General features: G+C 38.1%; 1 protein-coding gene and 1 long non-coding RNA gene across 2 annotated transcripts in view; one reads left to right on the forward strand and one right to left on the reverse strand.

Moving 5' to 3' along the window:
* Positions 1-26122, reverse strand: part of LOC143184339 (uncharacterized) — a 72466-nt gene that overhangs the window by 30400 nt on the left and 15944 nt on the right. The window lies entirely within an intron of this gene.
* Positions 4823-7228, forward strand: LOC143184782 (zinc finger BED domain-containing protein 4-like). Its single transcript, XM_076387245.1, is given in 7 exon segments — positions 4823-4835; positions 4883-5000; positions 5100-5194; positions 5260-6777; positions 6892-6962; positions 7031-7132; positions 7184-7228. Coding segments are annotated over 7 exon segments (1962 nt in total).

Below are 26122 nucleotides of genomic sequence, written 5' to 3' on the forward strand. Positions count from 1 at the left end.
ACAATCTAATAAACATCTGTGGAAGATAATAAGCGTTTCGTCTCTGCCTTGCAATGAAGGCTCGATTTCTCTGCGTATCCGGACCACGACCCTTCCTCTTCCGCCGAGCTAGCCAAGGATTGCCGCCGTACCTGCACTGCAAGAGTCGTAATTGGCACGAAAGTGCCTGGCGCCCATCCGGACAATTTGTCCTTTTGTCGAGCGACTTGCAGGGCGGATACGGCGAAGTTATCAGGCCGTCCTGCTTTGAGCTCAAGGCAGCTCGACGCAGGAAAATCTTTCGGAAAACCATTGTTCCGTTCGACGAGGCAATCGTTGTTATTGTTGCCAGATGTGAGAATCCTAGATTCATTTAGACAATTGTCTATTGAGTCGTTCGTCCGAAAGTTCCACATCTGGCAATTCATAAAACAATTTCGTGCTTTCGTCGAGCAGCGTGTTCCTCCGGAGTTATAAACATCGAAGACTGTATTGCCCCGCAGTCGGTACCGTTACGCCAACTCATCGTCCGTTCGAATTATCGGAAGGTTGACGCCGAATCGCGGGACAATACAGCCATAAGAACATCTGGAAAACACTCGCGTGGGCCCGTTCGAGCCGCGTTATTCCGGGGTTCGTTCTTCCTCCCCAGTCTTCGCGAACCTTCGACCTGAGGGAGAGGTTCCTCCACCACCACCGCCGCGGAGTGACCAGGAGGAGCCGTTCCACCCCTATCGGAGCGACTGGGGATCCTCCTTCCTCAGGTCGATAGACAAATCGATTGCGAGCTTTCGTCAACGCCCAAAAACTTTGACACCCCCGAACGCGCGAATCGGGGGAAGAAGAGCTGAGGAGGAATCGAACTCCGGAGACAAGAAACAGAAACGATTCGAACGAACAAGTGAAACGATTCGAACGAAGAACGAAACGATACGAACTAACAAGTGAAACGATTCGAAGAAGAAACAGAAACGCTTCGAACCGATCAGGAGAAAGACTAACGAGTCATTTAAGACATCTCCGAAAAAGTCCCAACCGATTCGTGGGAACTTAGCATCGCGGAAAGAGTAAGAAACGATTCGAGACTTCGAGGAAGTACAACCGAGAGGTTTCGCGACTTATTCTTTCGACCCCTCTATCAAACGTTCGTGATAGAGTTAACTAGTTATTTCAAAATTAATTTCGCGAAATAACGCGTTGATACGAACATCGGTCGGTTCGTCGACAACCATCCTACCGAAGAAAACACCTGATATCGCATACATTAATATCAACTAAAAAGACAGGTTGTTTACTTTTTGCTACCGTCACGTCACCTTGCGTGATTGTGACGTTAGCCTGTAATAAAACGTGTCGTCCTATGATCATATTCGATATCGTAGGGGCATTCGGAACTACATATGCTGTCGCCGGAAATGCTTCACAGTCTACATTAATTATCGTTTGGAAATACCCGAGGGGATAAATTTGGACCTGACCGAAACCAATTAACGAAATTCTGTTGTTGTTCAATGCAGGCGACTTTAACTCGCGGTAAATCTTTTACACGACTACCTGTATCAAGGAAAGTACGAATCTTTAAATCTGAAATCCTAACATCTTTACACATGCCTTGATCAAGTGAGACAGAAATACTATTCACGGTTGCTTCGGATTTGCTATTGTTTTGTTGCTTACCTCCGGTACTCGCGCTGCACTCAGTAGATGTGTGACCAAACCGATTATATTTAAAGCACTTAGGTCCTAATACTCGTGACTTACAGTCTTTAGATGCGTGCCCAGTTTCACCTCAATCATAACATCGTGTAAGCTTAGTTCGATAATCCGGTTTTCTTGATACTTCATTCGTCGGTGGTGTTCCTTTCCCTGCAGTCGGTTTTCCCCGGTTATTCTTAAAAGCTTGTCCTTGATTTGCTTCCCATATATCCTCGTAAGCTCGTAGGCGCTCTTTGAAATCGCGTAACCTCTTCGTTTCGTAGAGGATTGCTTTATTTCTTTCGTCGTCTGGGATTCCCTGAATCACGTGTCGTATCAATGCCTCGTCCTCGATCGTTCCTCTGGCTGCCAATTCCTTCATTACGAGATAGTATTCCTGCAATTTTTCGTTCCTCTCCATTTTTCTTTCAGATAGCATTTGATGTAATAGGGCACTATCAACTTTAGTGAAGAATTCGTCCTTCAGCATAGTCTTCAACATTTTCCAATTTTGTACAACACCATCACTCTGAATATACATCTTTGGTAATCCTGCCAAAGATCGTTTGGCGAATATTAACTTTTGCATTTCATTCCATTCGAAAAGTACTGCCGTATCTTCGAAGTCTGTTATCCAGCGTTCGATGGGATACGCGTCGCCGCCATCGAAAGTTCTGATGGAACTCTCGATATCTCGAAACTTTATAGAGAAATCATAGCGTCTTCTCATCACTACGTCATCGCATCTTGGGAGATCTTTATGCCGTTGCATAGGCGATTCGTTATTATTACTTGCAGATAATTCAACGACCTCAGTAGCACTCAAGTCGTCTGCGGGATCACTATCACCGTCTTCGGATTATTTATTATATTATATATGACCGCTTCTGAGTACAGGAGCACTTAACTAAAAGTATTACCAAGCATTTTAAGTCCAACTACAGTAAACGGATCACCGGCATATGCAGCGGTTACACAGAACTTTACTTTCCCAACCAAAGAACAGGCAATCGTCATGGACAGAATCGATAGAGCTTCAATCAAAGAATATACAGTATGTCCCACGAAATCCTGGACAGTCGATTATTTGGTAACCTATTAAAGATACAAAAAAAGTTTTTATATGAAATTGAATGGCAAGGTATTCTCAGATCATCAATACTATACCTTCTCTCGCAGATTTTCAGATAATTTGTGAATTTAGAACTCTGACAATATCAGTAGATTTTCATTATGTCGCATTTTAAAATATTTCTAAGGTCATTTATTGACATCAATACCTTGCCTTTCAGAGACGTGCAACTAACTCATCAACATAAATAAAGTTTTAACACATTGGGCGTACACTTTCATTAATTTGCAATTTCTATATAATTCTTATTCATCGACACCTTAACCTTGCCTGGGCACGCCAAGTTGAACACAGCATTTTAGCTGTGCATAGTTGTGTCATCTTAAGCGTAGTTAGAAACCACCGAATCTTACATTACGTTACATCGTGTCGCCTTTGCACATTGCTGGAAAGCACCTTTATGTACTTGCAGCTCATTTCGATTTCACACCTTTTTGTGACACAGTACCGACCTTTTCATGTACTCGGCGTAATTTGTTTACTTTTTTGAAGTTTTTTGTTAGTATCTCAATTCTTTTTACAAAGATAATTTGCATAGGGAATGACCTCAGATAATTTTTAATATTATACTTTATACAGTAAAATATACAAAATGCTTTTGACATATTTATCGTGTACAAACATCCGCAGTTTAGTAATAACAACAACAATTAACACCTTTCGAAGTAAAATATGTATGCATGTTTAGCATTTCATGGCCAAGCTTGCTGTTCTACTCGTAAATCATCAACGGATACCCATGTTGTGCCCTTACCCCTTACCATACTCGTGTAATGACCATCGGCAATACTTTTACCATGGTGGAAAATCGCTGCCTTAAGTTTATAACAGTGATCTCTTTTAGTAGATTTATTGCTTTGTATTGCTTTGATGTACAAATTTTCCACTTTCGTTGTTCCACTACTATTGTAATCCAACAAAAGTAATTTTACAATAAGAATTTGTTTGGAAGCAGTTATATTGACTTTCTTCATTTTGTTTGAATTTGAAATACCACAATTATTTCAAGGATCTGTCAGATTTATCCATCCTGTGAAATTATGTTTTATTATGTCTTAAAATTCAAATGATTTTTTTTAACATCTTGGGCAGTGCAAGGTGTACCACACAATTTATACTGATAGTAGTGCTTGTATAATTATATTTGTTGTAACAACCATACATTTCTATCGTAATTTTTCTTCGAATATTTATTATACTAATATTTGAAATTTCTGTTCCATTACAGAAAACAAATTTATCAACTAGTTAATTACAAACTGAAAACAGTTAAAACAATGAAATGAGAATTCTGGCTGCAATTTGTTACAACATATTTCGCACAAGCATGGCACAAATTTTCAGAAACTTGTGCGAATGAAGATGCTTCTCCGTTCTATAACCGTCTATTACAGATTAGGGATGGGTGATTCTACTCGATTCTTTTTCTGACGAATCAATTACTTTGTCGATTATTCTCAGGACCGATTCTTAACAGTTCGATTATTTTCTAAACGAGAATCGAGAAAAAAAGAGCGTTGTTGAGGAGAGAAAAAACTAGAGAGAACACGTGCATCGTGGACATCAGTGTGCATCGTGCGTGTTAGATTAGAAAGTGTCTGAAATTGTGTATATACTAAGAAAGTAAGTACAGAGTATAAACCAACTATAGCTTTTATAAGTTTTTCTGGTTAAACTTTACTTTGGTGAAACATAAATAATTGGGTTTTTTGTGTGCAAAATAAAATTCAAGATTAATGAAAGTGCGTGAATTGAATGGATGAGGGTGAAAAAGGAGATCTGGATTAGATCTGGACTAGAAAGGAAATAAAAAAAAGGAAATCGTAACGTAGCCAGCGGCTCCGCTCATTGGTTGAGCTGCGTGTAGAAGTCGAAATAACTAGCGAAATAACTTAAAAACGCTCACCTTTAAATACTCATAACTTTTTAGTCACTAGATTCCTAAACTTAAAACTTGCATTTTTGAATTCCGCTCATTCAGTATTATTAGAATATATATAAAAAAACCAATTATTTATGTTTCCCCAAAGTAACGTTCAGCCCTTACAAGTGTTTCATTGCAATATATTTTATTAGGTGAGCATAACGTTTTGAATTCTGGGTATCCACAGTTACTTACTTCGCAAAACAATTGGATTATCAAAATATGGAATCATATAGAGAAAATAAAAAATAAAAATTTATTGAGATGCATGTATTATAAATAAGAATACAAAGCATGCGGGAACACAACGAATATGTTAAAACATTTGAAAATTTAACATCTTTTATTTTTTCAAATGTCTCCAAAAAGTGTCACTAACAGCAATACCAAAAGAAATGAAAGATTAGCAAAAAGACCAGTACAAGAAGCTGAGAGTAGCATACCAGTATCAAGTCCAAAAAACAGTGCACTGGTACAATCGATACTTATGGAATACAAAAAGCATTCACACATATAAATTCTTTCAAAGAAAGAGGTTCTATGTCAGATAAAATTACAAATATAATTTTATTTATTATATGCAAGGATTTACTTCCCATTTCTACGGTAGAGCGTGAAGGATTTTTAATGCTACTTAAAGTTCTGGCACCCCTTTATAAGCCTCCTACGAAAAAGACGATAACGAAAAAACACGAATCTCGATATAATATTATGAAACAAAACTTTATTAAAGATATCCAAAATGTAGATTTTTATTGCCTAACATGTGACAACTGGACTGATTGCTCAACTCAGAGCTACCTAGGAGTAACAATTCATTACTTAAAGAATTTTTCAAAAATGAAAAGTGGCTGTTTAGGATGTATTCCACTTCACGAGCGTCATACCGCTGATGATCTCAAAAAATACTTGCAAGAAATATTGAAAGAATTTAATTTAAGCAAGGACAAAATAACGGCAATAATATCAGATGGCGAGGCAGGTATTAAAAAGGTCTACATCGAATTAGTTGGGAAAGATTCACACCTGGTCTATATTGCACATGTTGTTGCTCACCTTCTTCCTGACACATTACATAAGTTTACAGAAGTAACAAACATTATAGATAAAGTAAAATCCATAGCAATAATCACAAAACGAAGTATTCGAGCATCGGACAAACTAAAAGAAGTACAGTTACTAGCGGGGAAAACTGAAGGAACTGTACTTAATCTTATCAAAGACGACCCTACTCGATGGACCACAAAAGTTGATATGCTCGAAAGATATTTAGAGCTGGAAGAGTATATTTATACGGTTATGTCCGAGTGTGAGAATCCTATTGATGTTCTAAACAGAAAAGAAATTAAAGTTATGAAGGATATATTTCCAATAATGGAGCCCATACGAAGGATTATTACTAAAATAAGCGGAGATCAATATCCTACGTGTAGCATCATCATGCTAATAGTACATTGCACGGAGCAAAAAATCAATAGCGTGAATCCGCAAACAGATATAGGAAAAAAATTTTACACAAAACTGAAAAGCACAATATCCGATAGATTTAAACCTTTTGAACACTCATCCATACTTTCGGTAGGAACAATTTTAGATCCTCGATTTAAAAAAATTCATTTTAATGATCCATTAACTGTTTATACAGCCTTGCAACGTATTAATGGTATGCTTAAAACCATTAAATCAACAGACGTACCTGCAAATCTGCCTGACATCAATAAAACCGGTAGCATTTGGGATTTCCATGATTTATTAAATACTGATCAAGGATCAACAAGTGCAGACTGTACCATAATAAGAGACATTGAATTAAACCAATATTTACAATTAAACAGGATTTCGAGGCATGAAGATATTTTTACATACTGGAGAAATGTTGAAAAATCTTTCCCACTTTTTAGTAAAATAGCCATGAAATAATTATCAATAATAGCTACGAGCGTTCCTTCAGAACGCCTGTTTTCGAAAGCAGGCTTAATCAAACGTGACAATCGAAGTTACTTAAACATATTATTGTTCTTGAGTTCACTTCCTCGAGAAGACTGGTGTTTGCTCTAACTTCGATTTGTTTATTTAAATAATTTTATCTTTAATTCTGTGATTGAACTTTTGTATTTTATTCTTTCATTTTTGTTAACAATATTCTTATTAACAGTTTAAGTATTGATCTTACGTTGCTTTGCTTGCTGTTTGATTTATTGTTGCATTATACTTGAAATATATATTGCTAAGGTAACACAGTTTTTATAACAAAACCCAATAATTGCTTTTATATTTAAAACGTTTGAAATCTAATACAGACAACTATAATGCGAATAACTTCTTGCTGTTTCCATGAAAATAAGCATGTTAATAGTTTTTGTCTAATGGTTAGCGTGTGTTCATGTTTTAATGGTTTAAACGTACATTTTGTACATTTATGAATTGTCTAATTATAATTTTTTAATTTTCAGCATCTACAAATGGAAAATGGAACTAGGATGCATGTTTTCAATTAAGTCAACTACCATTGTAACTATAAAGAATATATATTATATTTTTTAATATAATAATTTAATAAAAATTCTTTATCACATTTAATTGATTCTATTTTTAACCTTTTTATCGATCACATTCTTGGTAATTTTTTTTATAGATTCTTCGATTCTTTATGAAAATAACCGATTCTTAAGTATCGATGCGTTATAGGCATCGATTCTTAATTATCGATCATTTTGAAGGGAATCGCTCATCCCTACTACAGATAATCTCCTTGCCGTTGTGTCTAAAGTGTCATTCGACACTTGACAGGTTCTCCTTCCAATAACGGCCACCGAGCCCTGCCGAATGATCCCTAGAATCCACGAACGAAACATGTGTTAGTTCCTTATAGCTGAATGTGTGCGTGTAACACGTATACGTATTATGTTGACGAAAATTTGCCTGACGAATAAGAATCAGAAGAAAAATCATGCATTTTTCGACTGATCCATGACATGATATTACGATATCTCTGTCATAGGTTGACCGATTTTATTGAATTTGGTCTTATTGAAAAGCTCAGATGCGGTTTACATAAGAAAAATGCTTTTAAATTTAGAAAATATTGCCCGTGTAATGAGATATTAATGAAATAAGTTTCAGGTCAGGTTGGAATAGCCGATTCTCGAATAAAGATACACGGCAGCGATAGTCAACATATATAGATATACAGGGTGATACTTCATGTACTAGACGTCGAGACGCTACCGCGTCTCTAGATCTAACGTGTATTCTATTGTTGTCACTCTCTCGTCTGTTCGTGAGAGCTAGCTTTACCTCTGATCGCCGTCAGATGAGAAGGAGATAGAAATTTTGGGTCGTTGGCCAGGTTAAGGAGTTGTAACTCGCCGTGAACTTTACTACTTTTATTCAAACGCTAGTTAGCTTTGGTACTGTCGCGGTATATATTACTAGACGGACTCCTCGATCGTTTCGACGATCGGTGCTCTTTCTTGAGGGCAAAAAGAGGTGGGGGGGGGGGGGGGGGGGGGGGGGGGCTCACGTTTTGCCGACTCTCCTGGAATTCGCGAAATCGGCGCAAAGATATTCAGCTCCGCAATTTTGCGACTGAGCGCACGTGTGCCTAACACGAGCTATAACACTATAATTTCGCACGATATAATTGAGGGCAAACTAACTAACCTGCACATAAAATGTATCTCACACTTAACGTTCATAAGAGCAGGAATGAACGAATCAGGGTACTCTCACATCTTGAGCTTTCGACAACACATCTACAAAGATTCCAATGATGTGAATAAAATACTGGACAACATGCATATTGAACACGATAATGTTACCTATTGACAACCATCTAGCTAGACAATGTCCAAACAATAAAACTGCCACGCAAACGGCAATCTCTAAAGAACCACTTAACAATAAGCTAATCAATGATCATCTCGAGGAAAGTACAGTCCTAAATGACACAGTCGAACACATTGAAACAGTTACTCCCAACAAAAATGATAAAAGACTCATTTCAATCACTGAATCCAACACATTCACAACAAAAACGCAAAACAATATTAACTCTTCTTCAGACGATTTCGGCAGTAAAATGGATTTTGGACGCCCAATCCAAAGCAAATACACAAAAGAAAGAAAGAAGCTGAAAAAAGGAAGATAGATAGGAAGACAGGCTGAAACTGATATCGAGACAAAAACTGCCCCAGTAAAAGCAATTCCCTCTCAACACCAGAATACTTTTATTAGGGACTACAACCCACTGAATAACTTCTTGCGTGATACCGTTGGAAATCACCTTCTAATAACCAAAAAATACATAGACGACACAAAAGCTATCAGTAACATGCTGAGGAACATTTACCCCAACCTAGCACACCGTAGCATCAAGAACCGCCTAACGAAAATCATCAAAAAATTAAAAGATTACGCCAACTCCTAATTTAATCTAACTACTTACACAACCACCACACATGGGTCATCACACCAACAGAATACTCAACCTATCATCTTTTCACATCATGTACTGAAACGCAAGGAGTATTGTCCAGCATAAGGAAGAACTGCAAGAAACTTTACAAAATGTTAATATATTTATCTGCATAGAATCCTGGCTAATACCGATCAAAGACTATAAAAAATTCACGAATGTTTAAATAAAATTGCGCCACCATGGGCTGCTACGAACCCAGAATGGTTCCCAGAGTGTTCTTACAATGAACTCTGATATCCCATTTAACTTCATAGAATTTAACTATTCCCTAATTAATAATAACGATTAATCTGCATTGGGAGTGGACGGTATCGACTACCTTTTACTAAAAATTCTACCAAACAGTATGAAACTCTATCTGTTAGATATATTTAACGAAATGTATCTAAAAAGCCAGTATTCAAAGGATTAGCACAACACGCAAATGTTTTTTATAGACAAAGCAGACAAATCCGGTGTCAAGCCCATCTCGTAACAAAATGAATCAGGCTTATTTACACAATTACGCGACATTATGTATAATAACACTACACAAATACTATATTACTGTTTATATACACACTTAACACAAGTATGTTCTTATAATATGTTATATGCTTAACATTTAACACTAAAGTTTAAATGAATTTATATAGTTTAAATTATATATATAGTTATATAGTTTATATCGTTTAAATAGTCACACACTCTTACACAGAGTATAAAACCTTTCAAACTGAACAGAACCGATCGCGAGAATTTTTCAAAGGAGACTAAGTTCTGCTCAAAAGAAACAAAAGAGCGAGGTCCAGCATCTTAAAATATGTTCATTTCTCCACTGATTGTATCGAGTGTTAGGGAAAACGTCAAATGATGTTTAAACTTCGAGAAAGCCCGTGTGAGAACGGTTCTATTCCTTTAATTACATTAAACCTTAGTTAGTTATACTTACCTTCAATTTTTTTTTTAAATAATCCATATTTGCTTCATAGGGACTCCTGTTTATTCAATTATAACGTTATGTTATAAAACAAGTCTTTCATACACAAGCATTGAATACTGAACAATGAAATTGTTTGAAATTAAGAGCGATCGTGCATAGTTCTTAATGATTTCATGTTTAATAACCACGAATCTGCGAAGAAATGCAACGAAAACATTGTTGTATTTGGTACTTACTATCGGCATCAATTAGGCGTAGCTACGGCACTGTCGAGTCGAGACAAGCGAGGGCCGGGCTGCATGGCGGCAAAAGGCCGAGCACACGTTGTCGAAGCATATTTTCTCGAATTGCCCGAATTCACAACCACTTTAATATTTCTACTGGGTGGTTTCTTCTTCAGAAAAGTCTACAGAATGCGATGCCTATACAATATTTTTGTTAGCTGACGAAACTTTTCGTAAAAATATAAAAATATTGCGTAGTAACTACGTAATTTGCCTCGTATTCAAACTTTCACGGCTATTTGCACTTATAGAAAAACATGAAATATTATGATAATCGATACTGTCATATTCAGCAATCTTTCCTTTATCATTTAAGCCAAGTCGCATCTTTCTAATGATTTTAGTTTTCCCGTAATACCATGTTTTTGCCCGAAATCGCATGTTTTTACAAAAATTCGTGTTTTTCGAAAACTGAGGGTGATGGACCAATTCCGTTTCAGATTCGTATTTAGGACAGGATACTCTACAAAGATCACCCAATGGATATTGAAAGACAAAAATTGTGTTGGACAGTGTAATCTGGCCACCACGTCCAGCAGCATTGAAATTGCAGTGAATTTATAAAGATACTCTCGAGGCATTTTAGATGTTCAATCCGCCTTCGACAATATTCAATGCAATCTGCTTCTGCAAAAATTAGTAGAAGCAGACTGCTTTCTAAGTATACTAAAATTCATCAAACATCTAGCATCCGAAAGATCTATATCCACCGTAACAGGGTCTGGTGAAAAGATACTAAGAACAGTGTGGAGGGGCTTTCCTCAAGGAGGAGTATTAGGGCCAGTACTCTACAAACTATATGTAGCAAAAATTATGGAAAATATTAACGAAAAAGTCAAAATTTCTCAATTTGCCGACAACGTAGCTATCTACTGCAATTCTTCCTGTATTACCGAAAGTAAATAGTTATTTGAAAAATCGATCATAACAGTGAAAAATAATTTGGAACAAATAGGCCTTAACTTGTCCCCTCAAAAAACAGTGTTTCTTCATTTCAACAACAGATATATTTTATCAGGTAAAATTGAAATCAACATTGAAAACCTTACTATTACGTCGAATAAATCCGTCAAGTTCTTAGGCATTAGATTTGACTATGACATGCGCTATAACTCCCACGTTAATTCCATTAAGAAAAAATGTCTTGTCCTACTAAACATCATGAAATTCCTCTCGGAAATCTCATGGGGAGCAGCAGTCGACACATTACTGCTAACATTTAACAATCTCATTAGGTCTGCAATAGAATACAACTGCTACATATATTACCCGAAATTAAAAATCTACAACTAAAATTAGAATCGCACTAGGATATAGAATAAGCACACCCACCAGTATACTAATGTGTGAAAGCAAAACAACCAGTTCCCGAGATAGAAGTATTTTTTCGCTAAAAAAATACTTACTAAAATGCTCTTCGTTGAGGGATCTGCCATTAAATCAAATGATCTTCAACAGCAATACAGACCTTGAAACGCTCGTGGCTAGAAATAGACCAAATAAACCTCTATCTTTTCAAAGTCTCATCTTTAGCACCGAAATCATAGACATAGTTAGCTCAAGCGAGAAATATCCATTGTATACTTGCAATTATAAGTCATTGATATGTATACCAGAGTGTAACTTCAGTTTAGGTAAAATACTCCGCAATTCAACTAACCCTAATATGATCCTAAATCACTTTATTTCACAGGCACCTTCCAACACAGTTAGAATTCACATCGACGGCAGTAAAATTAGAGATGCAGATTCAGTAAGCGCAGCATACTACTGCCCGCAATTAGAAACAATGAAAAAATTTAGCTACCTAAACACACATGAATTTTTACAGCAGAATGCTATGCGATAAACTAAGCACTAGATTTAATAAATTCCCTCATTAATATTAACTTTTACATTCTCACTGACTTATTAAGCGTAGTTGAAGCATTTCAGAAACCTTCTCTTAACTCACACACCAAACAATTAATTGTAGAAATCAAAACGCAATATAACAACTTCATAAAAAATAACAACAACAACTCGCTTATTAAATTTATTTGGATTCCCTCCCACATTGGTATAAATGGAAATGAAAAAGTTGTTTTACTAGCTAAAGAAGCTACAAGTGCAGCACATACAGTTAACTTCAAAATATTACCCTCAGACTTAACTTACTACCTCAAATATCAGGCAGTAACAGAAACGAACGTATTAACAAAAGATCAAGAATTACTCAAAGGTACAAATTATTTTAGATATTAGTATAAAAATACAACAAAGCCATGGTTTTATGGACAAAAATTGTCTAGGGACTTTGTTGTATTCACCAATAGAAGCCGGTCGGATCACTACAATTTAAACGCGTCTCTTGCAAGAGTTAATATTATACCAAACAGTTTTTGTCATCGCGGATCAGAGTTCCAAAACTTAAACCACATTATATGACAATGTACAGAATACGAACCCAAACGCGTAACAATGCTACAATCCCTACACTAATTAAAACAGGACCTACCATACAACGTAAATGTATTTCTAAGCGAACCAAATATTCCAGCGCTAAAAATTATTTATAGTATTTTAAAGAACTACAACATTAAAACATAAGTAAATGTACAATATCAGTGTTATTACATTCTATGTTATATAAACCATAAAAGGTTTGCAGCAAATAAATAAATAATAAATAAAAGAGAATCCATATTTAGAAAAGTCTTTGATTCTAAGTATTTAATTACTATTTGTACGAGTCAAGTAATCACTTCACCAATAACTGAGAGATATAAGATTATTAAACAAAATCATGATTCCATGGTATGAGGTCACCAAGAAATAGTTACGTTATATCATCAACGTAGGCAAGATTTTTATTGGCCTAGAATGAGTATTGAAATTGCAAAATTTGTACGCATTTATCCAAGTTGTCTGGTACAAAATGAGGTATAAAAAGCTTTCAATGGAGATTAGGTAACTAATGCGTATTACAGATACTCCTAAAAAAGCTTTTGAAAAGGTACAGATGAACATAGTGGGACCTTTATCTATAACAGAGAAAGGGAATAAATACTCGTATTTATTGACACTTCAAAATAAATTCACAAAATATTCAGATGCTATACCCTTACCAACTACAGAGACCATATCCGTTGCAAAGACCCTTGCGGAACTATTTATTAACACATTTTGTTGTCCAAAGATAATATATTCTGATTCGGATAGTAACTTTACTAGTAGAATAATGAAAAACTTTTGAAAAATATTTAAAATTCAAAGGATCATATCTACTTCTTTCCACTAGGAATCTTTGGGTTTTTTGGACAGGGCTCTTTTTATAGATTATTTAAAGCATTATTGCAAAAATTGAGATTAGGATAATTGGATTAGGTTTTGTATCTTTTCTTATAATACATCAATAAATGGGTCCACTGGTGTCACACCACATGAACTGATATTCGGCAATAAGACTGCTATTCCAACTGAATTTGCAAAAGAACAAATACCACAAACTTTTATAAAATACTTAGATGGTTTGTTTATTAAAATCATTACCACTCAAGCCGTCGCTGCCAAAAATAGAAACAAAGCAAAAACAAGTAGTAAATTGTATTATGACAAAAATATTAATCCACGGAATTGTGAAGTAGACGAATATGTTTATTTATTGAAAGAACCGAAATTATCTAAATTTAATAGTATTTGGCTTGATCCATACAAAATTATATGCAAATTCAGTAATGTAACTGTTGAAACAGCACTTAATGCGACAAAATCAGAAATTGCACACGCTAATAAATTAAGGTTAGCCTGCATAAGATTAGACCCTGATTCAAATGATAAAATTTAAGCAGTACTTACGTGTGCGTGCGTGCGTGCGTGCGTGCGTGCGTGCGTGCGTTGGTCCTGAAGCTAGCAAACATCAAAACACACTTTCAGAAACTAATAGCTGATAACGATAGAAACGATATCTTGCTGTTTTACTGAAATTGTTGTATCTCGCCGCCGACTGTACACGTGCCTATTGTCCCTCGGTAGTGGACAAGGGTAACATAAGAATCTGGTCACCCCGTGTATTAGCCGCTGGCGCACCGGAGTAATGTCCAGATTAAGGAAAAATAGGTTATTGTTCAGAACGAAGACATCTGAACTCTTAAAAGGCATCCGTGTTGGATGCTTTTTCAAATGAAACAAGCTGATATTTTCCAGGCGCTCTTCGAGAAGAGATGACTGCATGTCGTAGGACAAGTGAATCTTCACTTCGCTCGTACCCTCCTTAGATTCTATGAACTAAGAAACTTAGCACCATCGTAAAGGGTCTGACCGGATAAGCATAGGGAATCGGCCCCAGCAGCGAATTTGGTTCTTTTTTTTACTAAATGTTGATCTTTATCTAGAAAACCATTGTGTGAAATTTCAGACCGCCAACCGTTTTTTTAAGAGAGATATGGGGGTAACAACCCTAAACTATTTCATGTTTTTTCTCGAAAACTATTCAAGATATTTGAATGATTCAAATTTGAAAAAATAGGTACGCATTAACTTCACATCATATATGTTTCTCAAAACTTTAGGTCGATTATTCAAGGTAGAAGAAAAAGATAATTTAATTTTTGGGGACGTTTTTTACAGACAACCCCTGTAGTGACACCTACAGCAAAAGAAAATAATACATAATATATACCTATTGTATGTGTGAGTTTGGGAAGGGTCGGATTGGTAGAATATAGTTAAAAAGAGTAAAAACCAGTATAATGCGCGGAACGGCGGGCTGCGCGTTGGAAACGGTGAACACCGCTTAGCAACAAGGCAACGTATCGGATCAGCACGCGCCGACTTCAATGAAACGGGAGATATCTAATTCTCAGAGCACTATTTGATGTATATTTTTTATGTGTTGATAATAGAGTTTTTCTCGTTTCAAGTATGTGGTAGCCCTGAAAAGAACTGTTTTTTTTATTCATTTTAGGAACAGAATTGTTCTCGTTGTAAGTAGCCCTGAAAAGAACTCAATTTATGAAATAGTTCATGCTCTAAAAACGGATTATCTGTAATATGGAACTTCGAGGCTGGTATGTTAAATATTAGAGTATACAAAAGAAATACATTGCTGCAGAATTTAATCTTCTTAGTGTTTGGAACTTACGTTGAATTACAAACTCGAACGTTAATAAACAATGTTCTCCAACGAAGAGTATTATGATATGATGCTTACATTTGGTAAATGCAAAGGTAACATCTGTGAAGCAGTGCGGTTGTACAATGAAGGATTTGTAAACCGACAACCCACAACGCGAAAAGTGTTAACACGGGTCATGGGAATTTCCGGCGGAACAACCCACTTTCGTGTGACCGTTCGAAGACTGGAAGATCAAGAACCACGCGTTGTAATGCGAATGAGGAACGTGTTCTTCAATACACGGCGAAAATCCCTCAAACGAGTGCACGACAAATGGAGAGACTAGCTGAGATACCACGCTCGACTGTGCATCGCTTTTCATTTTTTTTACTATGGCATTACTTTACTCAGTTGGCAAAAATATTGTTTCTTTTTTTTTTTTTTTACTATGGCATTACTTTACTAAATCGGTATTTTTAAATTCTTTTTCTTCCTTTTTTATTTTTTACAACTTGGGTAATCACTTTAAAAATCTTAAAAATTTCCATAATATGTGTCGCGATAGCTAACGTGTTCCTGATTCTTTTCATAATTTTCAAATAGTTTAAGAGAAATTGGGCAATAACGTAGAGATCTTGAATTTCTTGTACAAGACTCGAGCACAGTAAGTAGTGAATGCTACGCGTAGCTTGTACCCTGTCACCGGACGGTCATCTGTCCGCTATAAGCGCCTTCTAATTGGTCGATGTTTTTCGTTAATAACTCGTTAACGAAGGCCAGGAGGAAATTTTCGCTAAGGATAAAGTTGCTTAGAATTACCCCAGGAATCACCCCTTTTCGAGTCTTACTCATATCCTGGAGCATCCTGTAGGTCCTTTAGGATGTTATATCCGGCCTTCACCTGGTCCCCTTTTTCGCTGCCAATAAGCGAGAAATCATAACATTGTCACGCAAGCGATTATAACCGACACCGCCGAGCTGATTCAACAAAACAACGCGTAAGCGTTTTCCTTTTGGGTATTACGAGTAATGACCCAAAAAGAATATTATAAAGAGGAGTTGAGTCAATCAGTCAAGTAGTTATTCTTTCCGTTAATTAGTCAGTCAGTCCCGGATCATAGCGAATCTCTGACCATCACCCCGACGCGAGAGTTGTAACATTGTAACAGCGAGGGCGTATCGCGTAGTAACGGAACATCGCGTACAGAGTTGAAACTCCGCGAAGTACGAAGTAGAGAAGTGCGTGAAATAACCAGCGACCGGCTACACAAACGAGGTGACATCACTGACATTGTACACAAAATAAAGGAGGTGGTATGTAAATTGGTACTTGTTAAATTTATATATAATTGTTAAACCTAACCAAGGTCTACCAGTTCAGTTTCCACTCTCTCCTTCGACTACATGTAAAAGAAAGTTCAAACAAGGTAGTTTAATCAAAGGTTGATCTCTGCCGCTCGAGACGACCGCCGTCTAGTTAGGACGTAACAAGGATATATACAGGGTGTCCCAAAAATTTTGGAGTTCCTTAAAAGGGGTGATTCGGGGGGTGATTTGAAACAACTTTTTCCTTAGCGAAAATGTTCTTCGAGGCTTCGTTAACGAGATATTAACAGAAAATCCTGACCAATCAGAGCGCGAGTATGCCGGTGGAGCGTCCGCAGTAGCGTAGGCTACGCGCTATGCGCCCTCGTCCGTATGCGAACACGCGAGTCAGAAACCAGTGGTGAGAAATCACGAACTTCGGAGTCGATTTTCTCGAAAACGGTGCGAGATATCGAAAAATGTTTCTCTTGCTTTTTTACTTGTTATGGGTAAAGGAGTCGAAAAGGAAGAATGGCATTTTTCGATATCTCGCTCCGTTGGAGAAATATCGTCGACAAGAAGTCATAGCCTGCGTTAAATTTAAAAAATACTGATTACCGACAAATTGAATAAAACTCCTTTCCTCCGGTAATTCCTTTCCTTCCCTTTTAGAACCTTGTACCACTAGGTCACTGTGCCGAGCCGGAACATCTGCGGACGAAATGGTTGTATGGTAGGTCAGCGCCCTGTGCACAGCTAATCGCAGGCATACGCCACCACCCGAAATGAAGGGTCGCGACGTCAAGTGTATCCGAGTTATTGCTGTATCGAAGATGTATTCACTTCACTACACGACCACCAACACTGATCAAGTGACACAATCACTGAATTTATTTTTAATGGAACTAGTTCCATTAAAAATCCCGATTTTATACCACCGGGTCCGCGATGCCGCGCGGCAGCGAAATGGGTCGCCCCAGATCGGCGAGGAACAAGTATGTACGGGTGCAACATTTGCTCCCGGCAAGTTATGATCGGCGGATTGAGTATTCAAGGTGGTTGATGGGAGAAGTGGGAAAGAATCCGTCGTTCTGTAAGTACATATTGTGGACGGATGAAGCCCTTTCCACTAGAGAAGTATGCTTTAATGCCCACAATATGCATGTGTGGAACGCCGAAAATCCTTCAGCACTTCGGTCACGGGCAGCAAAAGTTCGCTGGTCAATCGACATATGGGCCGGCATTTGCGGCAACTTTATACGACACAAATACGTACGAATACGTACAAATATGTACGGGTGCACAATTTACGCCCCACAGATTTTGTCCAACGGATGGACTATTCTACGTGGCTGTTGGGGCCAATTCGCCGGGATCCGTCGGTCCACACACGCATATTGGGGACAGACAAAGCACTCTTCACCAAAGAAGAGTGCTTCAATGCCCACAATAGCCACGTGTGGAACGACGTGAATCCACACGCGACTAGCGTAAGCAACACACAGGTCCGGTGGTCCATTAATGTATAGGCCGGGATTTGTAGTGACAGGATCATCGGACCTTATCTTCTACCTGATAGGCTCCATGGGGGCACGTATTTGGCGTTCCTACAACACGTTCTTTCGGGTCTCTTGGAGGATATTCCACTAGAAGTCCGGAGGAATATGTATTTTCAACAAGATGGAGCGACACCCCACTATCATGCAACAGTCCCGGGCCATCTTAGTGAAACCTTTCAGGACAGGTGGATTGGACGCGCCGGACCTGTCGCATGGCCCCCACGGTCACCGGATATCAATCCGTTGGACTATTTTCTATGGGGCTACCTAAAGAACGCTCTGTACCGTCATCCTGTCACATCAAAGGAAGACCTTATATCAAAATTGCATGCGGCGGTGGCATCGATAATACCGACTATGCTGGTGCGGGTACACGAAAGTTTAATTCGTCGCCTCGGTGCTCTGCAGGAAGTACAAGGAGGCCAGTTCGAACACTTATTATAAAAAGCAATCGGCCCTTTTCAGGGCCACATGAATTTCAAACGTAGGAACGATCTCGTTCCAAAATCATTACTTGCCGTGGAGATTTCAATCCTGAAGTGATAAGTGTTGATGACCGTGGATTCTGTAAACGGGAAGTAAATTTGTGTACAAGATTACCTGAGCTTCGAAGCATCCCCCAACGAGCTCGGCTACTGACCCCGAGGGACCAGAGTTCAAGCAACAGGTGAATTCTTCTCCGAAATGGGTAAGTTTCATCGATCAAAATTCAATGACAACCTTCTTCTCTCTCGTTTCTTATGTTCTACAACTTTCTTAATTAATTTAAAAATCTGAGAAAATTCCACAACATTTGTCCCAGTAGCTAAGGTGTCCCTGATCTTTTTCACAATTTTTTATCCAATAGTTTAGGAGAAATTAACACTAACATTCTTTTTTTGCCTTTTTTTTATTTTTTACGAGTTGGCTAATAATTTAAAGATCTGAGAAAATTCCACAATATGTGTCACGATAGCCAGCGTGTCCCTGATTTTTTTCATAATTTTTCACCCAATGGTTTAGAAGAAATTAGACAATAACGTAGAGATCTTGAGTTTCTTGTACTAGCCTCGAGCACGGTGAGTAGCAGACGCCCCGCGTAGCTTGTGCCCTGTCGCTGGTCGGCCGAGCGCTCGCTATTCGCACTCTCTGATTGGTCGGGGTTTTTTCGTTAATAACTCGTTAACAAAGCTTCGGAGGACATTTTTGCAAAGGAAAATGTTGTTTAGAATCACCCCAGGAATCTCCCATTTCCGGCTCCCACACTTGGTTTGGGACACTCTGTAAATTTTTTTACAGGTCAGTTGATAGTATGTTTCAAGACGAATCGAGCGACATCTAATTTATATACTTTTTTAAATTAATTTTCGAGATATTACGCCTACATTTAGTGGTTTTCGTGGAAAGAGAACTTTAGTATCGGTTTCAAGAGGTAATGCCTAACACATGCCATCGGTAGGGAACAATAGACCGTCAGCAGTATCTGCTGGTCAGAAAGGTCCTCTTCCGACAAAAATCATTAAAATTGTAAGCACAATATCTCGAAAATTAATTTAAAAAAGTACATAAATTAGGCTGATCTGTAAAAATAATCTGGAAAAAAATATATAGTTCCACTTAAAAAACCAAACTTGATCATCATATCTCATGTAATAATAATGTTATAAATAATTCGCCTTCGTTAATACATTGGCCCTATCGAACCATGCAATTCTGTATAAACAATTTTTTTTATCTCTAATACTTTAGGAAATAACGCACTGTACAGTGTTCGCTGGGGCACCCTGTATAGATATCTTTACAAAAATTTGAGAAATCCCCTCCAAAAACATTAAAAACGCAAAGTTTGCACCAAGTACTAAAACAGCCTTTAAACATTTCGTTGTTATACCAATTCACAAGTTGGTTAAGTTTGAGTACGCTAATGGTTAAATATTTTGAAAAAATTTATAATTAATTTGCCGCTATTTAACAAATTCCAGCGTAGTTGCACCGATATTTATTGTATAAATGTTACATGACCCACCACTGTAAAAGGGGTTAATATATTTATTTAACAAGTACATAATATAACTAATCGTTTACTTACTGAATACATTCCAAATTACACCGTGTTTGGTTTCATTTTAATCAAATGTCTCATTATTATGTTACTAAGGTTTTTATTAACAAAAGTTCGATAATGAAAGCGTTCCACAGATGGACTACATATACAATAATGTTGCGGACGAGAGCCGTTTCGTCTACACGGACGAGAGCCGTGGTTTATCCCCACTACCTCGTTTGATACGTGCCGCCGAGAAACCAATTCTTGGAACCATCGCGTTCGAGCTCGACGCCCGAGAACAAGGACGTCATAAAAAACAACGATAGCATTAGGGATTTAAATAGGAAAAATTGAAGTTTCTTATTCGCAAACGGATTTTCACGCAAGTAACACCAATCGATTCCTTGTGCTCTCCCGATTAAAATGATGTCAAACACGACATGATTCCGATTATTTTTAACAAAGATACATAAAACTTGGTTTGTAGAACGAAAGGTCATGCTCGTAAACAGACCCGGGCGCGACTCTCGTCCGTGAGTGGTAGTCGATTTTAAGCACGACCAGTCCCGAGTACTGCTCTCGTCCGTGAATGGTAGTCGATTCTAAGGCACGACTAGACCCGAGCGCGACTCTCGCTCGCGAGTGGTAGTCGATTCGACGAACGCGGCTCTCGTCGTAGGGCTAACTCCCTATTATGTATTCCCTCATATTTTTGTGTTTAATTATTTAATGACTGAAATTATTAAGAAAATGAAAGCGTAATACAAAAAGTATGTATATAAGTTCCGTTTTAAATGTTTAGAAATTTTTATTTTTTTATTTTTAATATCTTCTTTTCGACATCGATTAAATATAATATACATAAATTCTGTTTATGTCATTTTTAGCTCGTAAAGAACTGATAGAAAAGTAACTTTGACGATTCTCCGTAACCGTTGCAGGGTTCCAACGTTTATTATTTAAATATCTTTATTATAAATAATAGGAATCATGTCGTATTTGATATCATTTTTATCGGGAGAGCACAAGGAATCGATTGGTGTTACTTGCGTGAAAATCTGTTTGCAAATAAGGAACTTCAATTTTTCCTATTAAATCCCTAATGCTATCCTTGTCTTTTCTGACGTCATTGATTTCGGGCATCGAGCTCGAGCGAGACCCTTTTTTTTGCTTCTCCGGTCGTGTACCAATTATCTCGGCGACCGAGAGCAAAGGAAGCCGAATCGACTACCAGTCGCGGACGAGAGCCGCGACCAGACCCGAGAGCGGCTCTCGTCCGCAACATTACTGTATAGTGTCGATACTCAGGCTTTTAATCGCTCGCATTTAGCTTGGCGTCGTTGTCGAAAAAATGACAAATACAAGTTCAGCAACTCGCAAGCTCTGACACAAGCCATTTAAGGAAACTATATGGGCAAAAAATTTGAAAAATTTTAAGCTACCTACGTTAAAAATAAATCGATTTACATAGCGTTTAGTATCATTTTATTCGGGAGAACAAAAGGAATTCATCTCTGATACTCCTGTACGATATAACGCATTATAACAAAATTGATATTTTTTCACAACATCATAAATTTCCCTTATGAGGCTCTAAACTTACGTACCGCTCGACACCGACAGACCAGAAATCCCGAAGACGTCCTCGCGCTTGGTGTTATTAATGTACGCCCCTGTAGCTACATCACTGCCTCTTTCCAGATTCAGTTTAATGGCTAGAGATTAAAAGTAAGTAAAAGACAAATTTTTCAATGGAAAAGACAATATACATAGCTATTAAAAATATTTCTATTCAATTTTGTTAAGTCAATTCGTATTAATGATTGCCTACATTGTATTTTATTAATTTCAAATACCTGTATCCGTCTGTTTTGATACAAGTACAACTTTGTACCGTACTTCTACGTAGTTGTAACCTGGATTTTGTATACCAACAACAACTTACTTTTCATTTCTCTAAAGATATCCGTCGCAGCTCACGGGACAACGCCAGTTCGGTCTATTTGGACACTGAACTAGGCAACCTGCTGCGCCGACGATTACCCGTCCAGAGAGCCCCGAGATATTCGCCCCAAAAATTGCCTACGCTCTCCTTCGAAAATTTTTGGGTACTTTCGATCATCTCCACAATCTTCTAAATCTACCTGCAGCATGTCATCTCCACCTATCTATCTATTCAATCTATCTATACAAGCACTGTGAGCCTTTCTGTGTCCTGCAGGATATTGAGACCGTTCCTTCGAGGTACTAACCGATAGATTACGATAACAAAACGTCTATAAATGCTTTGGCTATTGCATAGCCAATTACTACTTTTTATTCAAACACTAGTTAGCTCTGGTACTGTCACAATGTCTATCGCAAGTCGGGCTACGCTTAAGTGCGCTGCGATCCTCGGTTGTTTCGGCGATCACCGACCTTTCTGGGTGGCAAAACTGGGGGGGGGGGGGGGGGGGGGGGGTCATGTTATGCCGAAACTCATGGAATTCGTTAACTCGGTACGAATTTATTGAGCTACATGATTTCGCAATTGAGTAAACGTGTACCTAACATGAGCAATAACAAAGCATTGTTAAGATAAAGTCTAAGGTTGCGATTTTAACTCCTTAACCGCACGCCACATAAACCCCGACTTTTCAGTCAATGGAAGCTTTACGAAAAATAAAGTCGAATTGTGCCATAGTACAAAACCTCACGAAGTTCAATTCCTCTATCAACAGTTAACAATTGCCTTTTTCAACCCCTGCCAGAGACAAATCACATACGCTTCTAGACACTACAGTCCCATTCTCAGTTAAAACTACTTCAAGAATTAGTACTTTAACTAATCGTTATTCATAAGCAGAATACACACCAAACACCTTCGCATTTGTAAGTCGGCACTGCAGTTTGACTGTAGATACCAAACCCCACAGATTAAACGGTCTAGCAGAATAAGGGGGTCAAAAGTGCCCTTGAACTGATTTTTGTCAGGAATGTGGCATTTGATAGAGTATCAAAAGAAAAAAATTCTGTGCAAATCTTACAACCGCCTACGTCAATAGGTGGGGGGGGGGGGGGGGGGGGGGGGTAGCTATAGGGAAAATTATAAATACCAGTTATTGCCCCATTTCCCCTATTTAACACAATACGAAAATTCTGAAAAAATTCTATAACATGCATGATATGGTGATACATGTTGGAGAATGTTTTTAGATTTTTCTGTTGCTAATGCTAAGAATTAAAAATGAAAAACTGAAAAAAAATACTGAAAAATGCAGATTTTGCAGTGAAGTTTAAAAATCATCACCTTTTTATCTTTACAGTAACAACATAATGGTACGACTATTCTTCTCAATTTTTTCAAATTTTTCGGCAGGGTGCGCCGTAGTTACAAAAATCAAAAACAGAATTTTTCGGGGTATTTCGGGCAAAACCGTGAAAAATGCATTTGATTTTTACATCATCTTTACACGGTAAGTATATTATGTGATTTTTAACATTTTACATTGTAAAGAATAATGGATAAGTATGAGAATTTTTTAAATGGCTCAATTAATCATACATCTGGGTGCCTCGTATTCAGGAACAACAGCCACTTTTTCAATGGTCGTCGTGGCGCAGTGAGTAAAGTGTCTGACTGGGGAACCACTGCATACGTTTTTAATACGTGTTCACGTCCGACAGAGTTCTGATTTTTTTTTCATCATTAACTACATGATAGCAAATAATACTCATTTAAAAATGTCTTACAAACACTTTTAAAATATTCTATCGTGAAATGAGCTTAAAAACTATTACGGATGCTGTTTGATATTTTATACTTTGATTGATATTTTAATCTGTGTACCTGTAAAGACCTTTACGGTGTACCGCACATGATCACCTCCCGCCTGTTCACAAAAAATACAGGATGATCCTCTTGCTAGGGGACACAAATGAAGGCCCGTTTTCTAAAGGATCGCAGTGGTAACATCGCCACTGAAAAGGCCCAAACTATTGGTGGGCTATTAAGAAGTTGATGACCACAGGCTTAGCCCTTTTCAGTAACATGGGGGTTTTAGTGGGTAAAAATTCCACCCTACCCCGATCACCTCTCGAAGGTAGTGAGGTGTCTTTGGAAGATTTCCCACGAGTAAATAAAATTTTTAAAAAAATCAGAAATCTGTGGGGCATGAACACGTATTAAAAACGTATGCAGTGGTTCCCCAGTCAGACACTTTACTCACTGCGCTACGACGACCATTGAAAAAGTGGTTGTTGTTCCTGAATATAAGGCACCCAGATGTATGTTTAATTGAGCCATTTAAAAAATTCTCATACTTATCCATTATTCTTTACAATGTAAAATGTTAAAAATCACATAATATACTTACCGTGTAAAGATGATGTAAAAATCAAATGCATTTTTCACGATTTTGCCCGAAATACCCCGAAAAATTCGGTTTTTGATTTTTGTAACTACGGCGCACCCTGCCGAAAAATCTGAAAAAAATTGAGAAGAATAGTCGTACCATTATGTTGTTACTGTAAAGATAAAAAGGTGATGATTTTTAAACTTCACTACAAAATCTGCATTTTTCAGTATTTTTTTTCAGTTTTTCATTTTTTATTCTTAGCATTGTTGTAGTTCGTGTGAAGACACGTGCGCTTAGCATCAGAAATCGCGGAGTCTTAATACCTCCACGCCGAGCTAAGCGAATTCACAAGAATCGGCAAAACGTGACGGCTTCGGCCACCCCCGTTTTGTCTCCAAAAGGAACGCGGATCGTGGAAACGATTGAGGAACATGGTGCACTTTGGTATAGCCTGTCCAGCGAACCACACGCGACAGTACCAGAGCTAATTAGTGTTGAATAAAAAGTAGTCAAGTACACGGTGAGTTCCAACTCTTTAACCAGGCCAAGGACCCAATCACCCTATCTCCTTCCCACCTGACGGCGATCGGAGGTAGAGCACGCTAGCTCTCACCAACGAACGGGAGAGGAGCAACAAAATTGGTGGCAGCAGTGGGATCCAGCCAACAACGTGGAGATCTACTAGAGACGAGCAATTGACTTCTCATTCGACGGAGATCCAGAAGGCAACTGCAGCCAGCCGGGAAAAAGAAGGCCGGACCTATCCGACATGAAATAACGAGGAAGGAAGACCCTCTTCGCGCCTATCACCTGCCGGCAGAGGACACCGAGCGACGATTTCAGCGACGAAGTCGCCCGAGCAGAGGCAGCGAAACGTCCCGAGCGTACAAACACCAACGATGATTAGCTTAATCTGCGTACTGTAAGTGCCAGAAATATTTTTTTTCATCTTCTCTTTTGAATCCATAACCCCACACCGGGAGTCATATCCACATGCGGCGAGCGGCTTCATTAGATCCTACAATCGAGCGAAATCTTGGCGAGAGGAATAACGACGATAGAGACAATAGCGTACAAACTCCGCAACCAAGACGTATGACGCCATTTGATAGGATAGATACGTATACAGTAGCGCGCGAAGCGGTCACCGACATTAGAGAGCGCACGCGTTCCGCGCTTGCAGGTACACCGTTCGAGTTTCGTCCCAATCTCGAATCGAGAAGGGACAACTAGACATTCGACATAGACGAAAACCTCATGCCTCATCCCCAAACAACCGAACATAGTACAATTAACGAATCTAATACTGACCAAAGTCCTAGCGATAACGCAACACAAGCAAATGAAAGACAAGAATACGTGTCTTGGGCCGATATGGCAGAGG

The sequence above is a fragment of the Calliopsis andreniformis genome, chromosome 10 (genome assembly GCF_051401765.1).
Source record: "Calliopsis andreniformis isolate RMS-2024a chromosome 10, iyCalAndr_principal, whole genome shotgun sequence".
Classification (NCBI taxonomy): domain Eukaryota; kingdom Metazoa; phylum Arthropoda; class Insecta; order Hymenoptera; family Andrenidae; genus Calliopsis; species Calliopsis andreniformis.